Source organism: Cladophialophora bantiana (assembly GCF_000835475.1).
Source record: "Cladophialophora bantiana CBS 173.52 unplaced genomic scaffold supercont1.9, whole genome shotgun sequence".
Lineage (NCBI taxonomy): Eukaryota > Fungi > Ascomycota > Eurotiomycetes > Chaetothyriales > Herpotrichiellaceae > Cladophialophora > Cladophialophora bantiana.
Genome location: NW_015971583.1, coordinates 1,434,873 through 1,446,150, shown reverse-complemented (window position 1 = coordinate 1,446,150; position 11,278 = coordinate 1,434,873). Strand labels below are relative to the sequence as shown.

At 52.0% G+C, this 11,278-nt stretch overlaps 4 protein-coding genes across 4 annotated transcripts; 2 read left to right on the top strand and 2 right to left on the bottom strand.

The window, feature by feature from the left end:
* Nucleotides 1-191: 191 nt before the first annotated feature.
* Nucleotides 192-1,337, top strand: Z519_06836 (uncharacterized protein; the record flags this gene model as incomplete). Its single annotated transcript, XM_016764574.1, has 1 exon — nt 192-1,337. The coding sequence occupies one exon, from the start codon at nt 192-194 to the stop codon at nt 1,335-1,337; it is 1,146 nt and encodes a 381-aa protein (XP_016619656.1).
* Nucleotides 1,338-1,874: 537 nt separating this feature from the next.
* On the bottom strand, nt 1,875-5,338 carry Z519_06835 (uncharacterized protein; the record flags this gene model as incomplete). The annotated part of the gene is made up of 3 exons (XM_016764573.1): nt 1,875-2,331; nt 2,380-3,584; nt 3,635-5,338. The coding sequence occupies 3 exons, from the start codon at nt 5,336-5,338 to the stop codon at nt 1,875-1,877; spliced, it is 3,366 nt and encodes a 1,121-aa protein (XP_016619655.1).
* Nucleotides 5,339-5,932: 594 nt separating this feature from the next.
* On the top strand, nt 5,933-6,668 carry Z519_06834 (uncharacterized protein; the record flags this gene model as incomplete). The annotated part of the gene is made up of 3 exons (XM_016764572.1): nt 5,933-6,356; nt 6,410-6,490; nt 6,541-6,668. The coding sequence occupies 3 exons, from the start codon at nt 5,933-5,935 to the stop codon at nt 6,666-6,668; spliced, it is 633 nt and encodes a 210-aa protein (XP_016619654.1).
* Nucleotides 6,669-7,607: 939 nt separating this feature from the next.
* Nucleotides 7,608-11,242, bottom strand: Z519_06833 (calcium-translocating P-type ATPase, PMCA-type; the record flags this gene model as incomplete). The annotated part of the gene is made up of 2 exons (XM_016764571.1): nt 7,608-10,162; nt 10,216-11,242. 2 exons carry the CDS (start codon nt 11,240-11,242, stop codon nt 7,608-7,610), a joined length of 3,582 nt encoding a protein of 1,193 aa, XP_016619653.1.
* Nucleotides 11,243-11,278: the final 36 nt, after the last annotated feature.

The following is an 11,278-nucleotide window of genomic DNA, read 5'->3' as shown; positions in this document are numbered from 1 at the left end:
ACCTTCGCCCCATGCACGCCCCGACCCTTGTTGTCGCCGTCCATCGTCTTTTGCACCCACCTCTCCGGTCGGCATCCTCGCCGTCGACTCACTCTTCACTGACTTCGAGCACCCGGTCCATGCGAGACATCCTACTTCCATGAACGGCTGGCAGCGCCGCACTCCCCTTCCGATGTTGAGGTTCTCTGAATATGCTGGCAACATCCCCATCCCCTAATATCCCACCTACCGCCACCCTCGAGTCGGGTGTTGCCGTATATTCCTCCAGTCGACCGCAGTATGATCACCCGATGATCAAGCCTGTCAACCCTCGAACTACCGCGGTGGAACAGGCCAGTACAACCCGCAAACGTCCCCCGTCTTACGATCTGGACTTCCAAAAGCCCCGCAGGATCCAAAGCACGCGGTCCCTCGACCGCTACAAATACTCGCCCCGGCCTCAACCCCGCGTAAAAATGGTTGATGCCGCAACACAATACTCACCCCCAAACCAACAGAAAGCTGAAAAGACTCCAACCAGCACAATCGCAGGCTTGCAGTTGTCCGAAGGCGACGACCAGCCACCCAAGACTGCTCCCCTCCCGTCAGCTGCGAAGCGACGAGATGACACAGTTAGCACCACTGGCACGGCTGGCACGGCCGGCACGGCTACGAATCCCGCCAAACCGGATAGCACGACGGGTTCAGGCCAGACAAAGAGGTTGGCCGCCGAACCCCCTGCCGAACCAGAACCGCGCGCAAATGGACTCGAGTCAGAAGAGGCGCAAACCACACTACACTCCCCGGTGAAAAAGGCGCGTCCGGATGCCCCGCCAGTTCGAATAATGCCACTGCGGTATGAAACCTGCAACACGCGGGATCTGGTGGTGTTGATATCCTCAATGCTGATGGAGCTCATCCGCTACAACGATGCGATTCCGCTGCGAGAAGGCCAGCTCACCCGCTTCCATTCACGGGCCCCTCCAGGCATCTCAGTCCTCGACTACCTCCAACGATTGACCACTCACGCCACACTATCTCCACCGATATTGCTCAGTGTCGTCTATTACATCGATCGCCTCTGCGCGCTCTATCCGGCCTTCACCATCAGCTCCCTCACTGTCCATCGATTTCTCATAACGAGCGCCACGGTCGCAAGCAAAGGCCTGAGCGACTCGTTCTGGACTAACAAAACATATGCCCGAGTGGGCGGCGTCAGTATGAAGGAGCTCGCGCTGCTGGAACTTGAGTTTCTCACCAGAATGGAGTGGCGCATTGTGCCTAAACCGGAGGTCTTGGTGGATTACTACAAGTCGCTAATTGCTAGAAATTCTCAGTATCAGCTCGAAACTGCATAGCATGAACGAGCTTGGTTGTGGAACGCTTGTTACTCACATGACTTCCCCTCTTTCTTGTGTACTCGGCCTGGCGGACAGCCAGAGACAGGCATATGCAAGCCGGAGGGTCACTATGCGCAGAAGCGGAGCGCAAGTACGAAGTATAAACCATCCTCAGTGGGGAGGCCGCTTGCAGACTTTTACGAGACGTGATGCTGTCTTCCGAGACGAACAGGAACCAGATTTGAACGGCCGATAATTATACCACCATTGTACTAGCTAGAAGATGCCATCCACCACCCCCGCCAAACGGAGTTGGATTAGCGATACATATTCCGCACTTGGGTTCATGCCGTGTCCAGTATTGAATGACACTGAATATGCCGCAGTCATTGCTTGCCCTCAAGCCCTTGAGCATTAAAAACCCCACCCGTCTACTCGTACATCATTAATAGGGACCCATACCTATCGAGCGCCTTCGCTCGCCCCAAATGGGAGCATAGAATACATTGGAGAGCACCCCTCTTTGTAGAAAGGAGAGAATGTGCCCGTCTTGGATCATGAGGCTAGGTAGGAGGAGGAGCCAGTCCGGGCTCGCCGCCTCTCGTCCTCCCGCTCCTTCTCATCCTCCCGATCCTGCTGCCGCTTCTCCTCTTCCACGAACTGTCTGGGCTCCCGAAAGAGAATGTGCCATGAATGTTTTTCTGTTTCGTTGCTGTGGGTCTTGTCCTGGACAATGAATCTTCGATATAGAGTCGCATTTCTTGCTGCCCACGCGACGAAATATCCGAGGAAACTCTTGTCCCGCGCCGTCACAGCCTCTTCACCCAAGTCAGCGCGGTCCCAATCCCCAAAGCCAGCTAATCCAGAGGGCGACAGAATGTACTCAGAGCTCTGATTCCAGGGCCGGGTCTGAACGAATTCGTCGGGGTCGTCACTCCGGCCTCCGTTGCTCCGTGACGCCTCCAATGATCGCGATTGTAGTCGATTCAAGGCTAGCGACATGTCAATGTACCTAATGGAGGTTAGCACTGTCTGTTCGTAAAAAGGAGGCGAAACGAACTTCTGCTGCGTCACGCCATGGCTGTCCTTTGCCCGCCGCAGGATCCATGAAGACATGTCCGGTAGAAGAAAGAGCTTCCAGAATCGCTGTTTGTTTATCGACTTCTTTTCGAACCAGTGGATTGCCCAGATTGCTTCTTCCGGGTGACGAACCAGGGTGCTTTCCGTGATACACAAAACAGTTCCGCGTGGGAAGAGTCTCGTCATTGGGCTTCTGCGATCAAGGTTGGAGTCTTTCATCTGGTGGAATGAGGACGAGATTTCGTGACAGAAAACAGATGCAAGTCGGAGGATTTTACAGAAATCGCGAAGATCGCAATATGCCCTTTGCTGCTCATGGAATAATACAACACCAGTTCTGTTGGAGAGGTTGTCCTGAAATTCTTCCCAGTCGTCCTCCTCCGTATCCATGAAAACCTTACGCGGGCTCAGATATTTATACAGCCATTGCCTTACAGCTTCGGCTTCGGCTTGGTTAGTCTTCCCAAAGCATATCATTACCCGTGGCTTGCGTTGTGTTTTATCCCACCCACAGAACAAGTCATCGAACTTGGCCGAGAAGGATAACGGGCCTACCCTATATGGTTTTGGAGTCATGTAATCCATCGAGTCTTGAGATGGGGCCAATTGGCTGGTAGGCACCGTAGTCTCCGCTGAACCTGAGCGTTCTTTCGCCGTTATCGTTGTTGCTGTAGGGGCCGATGCCGATAGCTCGTCTGGACTCTTCACATCGGAGCGCGCTGAATCTGCACTTTCCTTTGCTATTGTCGTTGTCGGTGTTGGCGCGGATTCCGATAGCTCGACTGGGCTCTGCACCCGAGCGCGTGCCCGGTCTCCCATGACTAATCGATGTTCAGGTTGTGAAGATTCGGCCTGACGTCCGGGCAGGTCTGTATTCTGCTCGCCAGTGCCGAATGGGATATAATCAGCCCTTCCTGGATCATTCTCCAGAAAGATTCCAGGTAGCTTATTGCGGACAGCAAACTGCAATCGAGTTTCCAGGGTGCTGACTGTTCCCTCTCTGATGCTTCTCCATCCAGAAGCTCGACTCGAGTACAAGATCAAAATAAGACTATCCAGAGGTTGAGGGTATTCCCAGATGGCACCCAAATCATACTCCTCTAAATATTTGCTTAGATCTTCAGTTGCACCCAGAGTATTATCATGAGCCTGGATCGAGAAGTTCCCGATATTCTTCGGGTGTAGCTTTGGTCATTAGTAAGGCATGTACTTAATATTGGGATTTTGAAACTTACCTTTCGAGAGAAGTCAGAAAATTCCTGCGCGTTCATGGCCCACTTGTCCTTGAAATGAATAGTCAAGAGGAGCGCTCCTGGCTCTCTTGCACCTCTCAGCTTGCCGATCAACCAAAGCGGTAGCTCGACTAATGTCACAGTTCCTATCTCATGGTTTCCAGCCCTTATAATGACATCAAGATTTCCTGTCTTCCCTTGATATGTGGTCCTCGAAGGCAATCCACCAGGCGCCGGAGCCATGGCCTCTTTGGAGGAGCCATGGGTGAAGGAAACATCGGCGACTCGTGGCTGAAAAGTTGATATGTTAACGGGCCTCGAATGTACGACGACATCATCATGCTCTGGCGCTGGCGGGACAATTACGCAGTTCGAGCGTGGCTGTAATGAGGGTGGCCGACTCTCAGCGAATGCATTCGATGGTATTGAATCCCGTGACTTGGCCCGAATAATTGGCACTGATTTCCTAGTAAATATGTTTTCTCTAGGCGTTTCTGATGCGCCCCCATTTACAGCTGCCTTCTCTGGTACCTCGGATGCGTTTGGACTGCCTGGCGGAGCCCCTAAAGCTGGCGGTGGTAACTCGCTTAACAGGTTCTTTTTGGAACTATGGAGATTTTCTTTCTGTGTTGGTAGATTCTCTACCTTGGGCTGTTCCATCTCGTGGTCTCCAGGGACAAACAATGGAGAATGCCTGGCCTCATCTCTTTGAGCAACATCTTGAACTTTTGGAACAGGTTGAATGCTTCCAAGCATTGCCCATTCATCTGGTGATCTCAGATCGAGCTTTGATATATCTGGTGGGCGTTCCCAACGCGCGAATTTGGAAAACATATTCTGTTCTTTCAGATTTCTGAATCTTTGTCTTGCCTTGTTTTTTCCTGGAATTTTTGCTATCGGCACAGCATGAGTACCCTCCGACTGTATTCCAATAGGCAGGGTATTGACCGCGTCTCGCTTGGTCTGTTGGGATCTCGGGGTAGGGATTGCGTTAGTTTTGTTTTTCTTGGATGCTTGAATCGCGTTAACATTTTCTCCCCCCTGCTGCCCTGTCAAGGCTGGGGACAAAATAGCATTGCCTTGCGTTAAAGCGTGGAGAAAAGGCGTGGCGGTGGTTTCTGTCGTTCCTTTTGCCCCGGGAAATGGCTTTGCGTTGACTTGCTTTGGCGTCACCTGGGCGGATCCTGCGTTGGCTATCTTAGGCTTCTGTAGACTTGTCTGTTCTGCAGTACCCTGCACTGCGACTTCCGAATGTTCTGGAGCCTCCTCATTCACAGTCGCTGAACGAGAACTGTGCGTTCGCTTAGAGCTGTGCCGGTTTGGAGTTGGGGGAGACACTCGTAACCGCTTAATGGGGGATCGAGGCGCTGCGGGCTCAGACTTTGCCTGCCGGCCGGGGTTTTGGCTCGATGCCCTCCCACGGGTTTCCTGGAGTTGTTTTTGTTCTTCTCGTTGTTGGAAAGCCTCCATTCGCTCCTCAACCTCAGCAACCTGTTCTGGGGGTAGGAAATCACCACTGTCACGCTGCTGTTCCCATTCGGCGAGAATGTCCTCTGAAAAGTGCTCAGAAGGCTCCCAAGTACATTCGGCATCCCCATATCCCTCCCACTTGGTGAGAAACATAGGTTTTCCATTGACCTCACGCTGATAGAGTATCCTCTCGAGGTTGTAAATGTCACTGTCGTCATCCACGTTGCTATCGTCCATATTGCTTTCTTAGCCTCGAAGCAGAAGTGCGAATAAGATGCAAATGGGAATGAATCACACGACCTGAAGTCAGTCATTGGCGAAGAGGTGGAAGCCCCGGTAGTCAAGTGCAAGTCAAGGGCTAGTACAAACCGCTTACACCACAGCGGATACTCCTTTTGAAACATAAGTTAACGGTCTGTTGTTCATTTCAGCTCTTTAAAGACTGGAACTCGGCAAAAAAAAAATGCATGTTAGTTATCTTCAACTCCATAGAAAGTGCAAATCCCAAGTCGACACGAAACATTGGGGGAATCTGGGCGATGAACCACAAGTGAAATTCAACCGAAGGGATTTTATCACGTGAGCGCCAAGATGATCCGCAGGCTGCTCCTTGGGATCATCCTCCTTGACCTCGCAGTCAATCATTCAACTTCCTACGTAGACCTTAATATCACCACTTCCACGCTGCATTGGCACCTCCACCCTCTGAGGCCAGTGCGAGACTTTAGAGAGCGTGCCGTTTCATCGAGTTTGTGCTGGACGCGACCGAATCCCCAATTTCATCGCATCCACTTTTTCGGTGTGATCAAGGCTCACCCTATCCTGTTGGTCATGGCGAACGACGAGTACGATTTCCTCTTCAAGGTCGTTTTGATCGGAGACTCAGGCGTCGGCAAATCAAACTTGCTGAGTCGTTTCACTCGCAACGAGTTCAATCTAGATTCAAAATCCACCATCGGTGTCGAGTTTGCGACCAGATCCATCCAAGTGGACACAAAGACGATCAAGGCACAGATCTGGGACACGGCGGGACAGGAGAGATATCGTGCTATCACGTCTGCCTACTACCGAGGAGCAGTCGGTGCCCTCTTGGTCTACGATATCAGCAAGCATCAGACCTATGACAATGTCACGAGATGGTTGAAAGAGCTGCGGGATCACGCGGATGCCAACATTGTCATCATGCTAGTTGGAAATAAGAGTGATCTACGACATCTACGTGCTGTTCCTACAGAAGAAGCCAAACAATTCGCCAGTAGGTATCCACCTGGTGCCGCGGCTATGTTCGTTGAGCTGACCCAGGAACAGGTGAAAACAATCTCTCGTTTATCGAGACTTCAGCGCTGGATGCGAGCAACGTCGAACTGGCATTCCAGAATATCCTAACAGGTGAGACATGGTTGCGACCCTTTGACGACAAGTGCTGATCCTCCGTGCAGAAATCTATCGGATCGTCTCGAGCAAGGCTCTTGACAACGGCGACGCAGCGCAGGCACCAACTGGCGGTGTGAAGATTGACATGACTCCTTCAGGAGCCCCAGATGCCAAAGGTAACAAGTGCTGTTAAACTGCACAGTATCAGACATCAGTGATTGTCAGGAGCACGGCGTTCTCATACTTGCGCATGACCCCGGGGGATGATGTATTGAACGTGATCATGAATCATACGGTTCGACGGCGGATTACAATGGCTTGGTTCAAACCAGAGAGTTACATTTTGCTCTGTTCTGCAATCGAAGACTGCCTCTCGACACTTTCCATTCGACCCTTCGGGTTTCGCGGGTGTGACATGTTGCTAGAGGATACAAGGTACTCCATAGCAAGAGTTCTTCTGCTTGAAATGTAACCATCGATAGTCTTCTGTAATAGTGTAGACTCCCCGTAACCAGACCAGAACCGGAGTGATGGGCTATTGCCTAGCGGTCGGTAACGTTGGTAATATCCACCAGCCTGCACAGACTTCCAGTTCTATAAGATTGTAGGGCGATCTGGGCGACGCAGGCAGCTGGCCCCGATAGCTCCAAGCCTAAAAATCCCATAACTCTCGACCCGCTGATCGATGTTTTCGGAGGCTATTTGTCAAGCACACAATTGTAACAATCGGAGTCCTAACTAGCAGGCCGTTGTTGACGATACTGACGACTCCGCAACGTCGCTGCCGCGGTGGTTGTATGCTTTTGGCGTTGAGATTGCGAAAAGAGCAAGGGACGGCGTCTGAAAGGTATTTTGTAGGTTGAATCTTTGTCCTCTTCTAGATTCGCATTGGTAGGTCAATTCGCATATCTCTTTCCGAGTAACTGAATGTAAGCTCGTCGAGCCGTTGAATCACTCGTTCTAAAAATATAATGCCTAGCCCTCTATATTCCCATCTCTGATAACAGGCACAATACAGCGACAAGCTTGGGAAGCATGTTTACCGTCCTTGTAGAAAAGAACCGAAATGAAGCTGAAGCACTCGCCACAGGTTCTCTGGCATTGCATCAGAGCTTTCCACTTCTCCAGCGAGTTAGATTCCTCTACCGGATCGGTTGTCAGCAGAAACTGGACAAGACTCGGAACTCTCCGACTGGGACGATCGAGGCCGGCATGGTGACAATCCTCCAGGGCCGGCTGCCAAAATGCCTGGCATGGCAATCGCAGCATGCATCGGCGGAATTGACGACGCTGATTCTACTGATGCGCGACGCATCAGATCGACGGGATGTTTGATGCCTTGGCCCAACAAGCGAATTCGACCACCACGGATTCGTTTCAGGAAAGCCAGACCTTCTTGGACATTGAGAAACACGTTGTCAGCCTCGTCGACTGGAAGCAGGCCTCTTGATCTCGATTTCCGCTTCCTGATCGCTTCTGGCACCAGCCACCGCCACAATTCACCAGCCCACTGGATGATTGTGCCTGCCACAGCATCAGGGAGAAGTCGGATCACAATGCCCACCGGAATGGACATGAAGCCCAAGACTAGAGAAATAGCCCATTGGACGCCATTCAGCCTTGTCACCACGAATGCATCTCCACCAACGAACACGATCACCAACTGGCCAACACCCATAATGGTGAACATCAGCATGAACAGCCAATTTTTGTGCAAACCTTCGAAGATATTGAGTTTGTTGTCGATGCGCCTACTGTTGACAAGTTTGAAGATCTGCATCCACACGAAGACATTGAAGACTAAGGTCCTCTGCTCGTCGGTAGGATACTGCAGGAAATCCGGCCCGGCGAAGTAGAGGATGAATGTAACCGTGAGTTGATAGAGTGACTGGCCCATGATCATCTTCCACATTGTGACGTTGATTAACGGTGTAGATCTGGGTTCGGGCTTCCTGTCTAGGACGGTATAGTTTGGTGGATCTGTAGCGAGAGCCAACGCGGCAAAGGTGTCCATGATTAGGTTGACCCAAAGCAACTGAACCGCAGTAAGGACGGATTTTTCGTCGTTGTTCGAAACCGCTGAGACAAAAGTGAGTATAACGGCCGTGATGTTAACAGTGATTTGAAACTGAAGGAATTTTTTCACGGAGTCGTTCACCGTGCGGCCCCAGGCTAATGCCTTAACGATGGATGAGAAATTGTCATCCATGAGGATTATGTCGGAGGCTTCCTTGGCGACTTCAGTCCCTGTAATGCCCATTGAAAACCCGACGTCGGCGGCCCTTAGTGCTGCCGCATCGTTCGTACCGTCTCCCGTCACTGCGACCACTTCCCCGAGCCCCTTCAGAGCTTTGACTAAGATACGTTTATCGTCTGGACTGGACCGCGCAAGGACACAAAGACCCTTCGCTGCTGATTGTAGCTCGCGCTTGTCAAGGTTGCGGAATTGAGTTCCTTCCATCACCATGCCGTCATCCTTGAGAATGCCACATTCCTTGGCAATGGCTCTGGCTGTTTCGATGTTATCGCCCGTCACCATTTTCACAGCTACTGACGCACGCTGGCAATCTTTCACTGCCGCAGGTACGCCATCACGGACTGGGTCCTGGATTCCGACGACGCACAAGAGAGTCATTTGCTCAAAGACATCTGATGCTTGTGGCTGCTCGGGAAAGTCCGGATTTGAGCTCGCTCTCGTTGGTGGCGGCCACTGGTCAAACTCGCGGTAGGCGATTGCCATGGTCCGCAAGGAGCGGGACGCATATGTGGATATAACATCCGTGAGTGTCTTCCTTTGAGCAGTCTCCAGGGGAGCATGCCCAAGCTGATCCAAAGGCTCGCTAAGCACTGTGCCGCACCGTTCCAGTACGATCTCCGGGGCCCCTTTGACAAACAGGAGGTACTTGTCACTTGAGGTCTTGACCACAACACCCATGTATTTGCGGCGAGAGTCAAATGGGTACAGCTCCACGATAGGGTAGTTCGACCTCTCGACGCTGAGTGGTCCCAGGGCGAAGTTCCGCTTCGCCCAGTCGAGGAGGGCAGTTTCGGTTTTAGATCCTATATAGGTCGGTGCCCCTTTTTCAATCCCTTCGAACGCGGTGGTGTTGAGGGCAATCGACTGCTTTAGTAGTTCCCGTAGCTGTGGAGGAAGTATTGGCAGGGCGCTGTTCTCGGAATCTTGTAAACCTGTAGCTCGAGCTCCAGGTAGCCTTGCCACTGCGGCTGTATGGGATAGGTGATTTCGGTCTGTAGCTCTCGTATGGAGCGCTGCAGGCGAGGAGGAGGTCGGCTCTTCCATGACCTTGTCGCGATCGCCGAAGGATAACGCTCGAGCCCCTATTGTCCCTGCTACCACAGTCATGACATTCTGGGTCAATGTTCCCGTTTTGTCTGAGCAGATAACTGTTGCATTTCCCATTGTCTCGCAGGATTGAAGATGTCGGACTAGATTGTTGTCCTTCGTCATCCTCTTTGTCGCGAATGCCAGAGCGAGGGTGACCGCCAGCGGCAGGCCTTCAGGAACAGCGACTACAATGATTGTAATCGACGTGACAAGAATATTCATGAAGTGTTGGGCCTTCTCATCAGCGCTTCGGTCGTCTGTGCCGAGTCTAGCTAGAAACTCGATCAGGAGGACAGCGAACAAGAGCAGTCCAGCACCGGTACCAATCTTTGCAATGTATCCTTCAGTCATATCAGCCCGAGTCCCGTAAGTCGCATAGAAATCCAGAACCTACCGGCGAGAGCACTTAACTTGAACTGCAGGGGGGTCAGATCCGTCTCCTCACGCAGGGATACCATCGTATGCCCAAAACCCGAGTGTATGCCGACAGCAGTAACTAGGAAGGTACCAACACCTTCGGACACTTTGGTGCCAGAGATCATGAACGGATCAAGCTTCTTTACATCTCCTTTTTCTGCTTGGAATGCAAGAACATTTTCCGCCGGTGTTTTCTTGATGAGATCAGACTCCCCGGTTGCGGACGCTTCGTCACAGCTGACGTTATGTCCCTCAATGAGGATGCCGTCCACAGGCAGAACATCACCTGGTTCAAGCACCATTACATCTCCGACCAGGATGTCATGGATTCCAACTTTCATCGCCTGGCCCGATCGGACGACCTTGACGAGCCTGTCTTCTCTTTTCCGGTTGAGCTTTGCAAACTGCCGTTCTTTCTGCCAATCATTCAGTGCGCCGACAACCACAACAATCAGGATGGCGACGATGATGGCGACTCCCTCTACCCATTCTACTCTCGCACCTTCTTCCTGTGTGGGCCCGAAGGTCTGGTACAGGCCTACTGCAAGGGACACCACAGCAGCAACACTCAACAAGATCAGTACTTTGTCGTGCATTGCGATCCAGGCGAGCCTCCATATCGATTTTTGCTTTTTCTCCGGAAGCACGTTTTCGCCGAACACGCGTTTGCGGTCCACGAAGCCATGGCACTTTTTGTCGCCTCCTTCACGTGGAATTTCTGGGGCGCTTGGCAATTCTTGCATTTGCAGGATGTTTCCTGCCTGGATTGCCTCTTTTGGAGAGATACGTCCAGTCGGGTGTTCCTCGTCAACGCTCAATCCAGCGCGGAGGTCTGTTTTCAGCCCCCTCTCCAGAGCTGCCAGCCCGCCTAATGCAAGGAGGGCGGCATGGCTTTTCGGGTTCGTAAGCTGCGAAAGTTGTTCTGGCGAGAAGGCAAACGGGTTGTTTTTATTAATTGCCTGTTCTTCATCACGCTTCGGTTGCAATATAGTAGCGGGGGCCATTTAATCCCCGAGGGCATCGGTGCCAGGCTCCAAAAT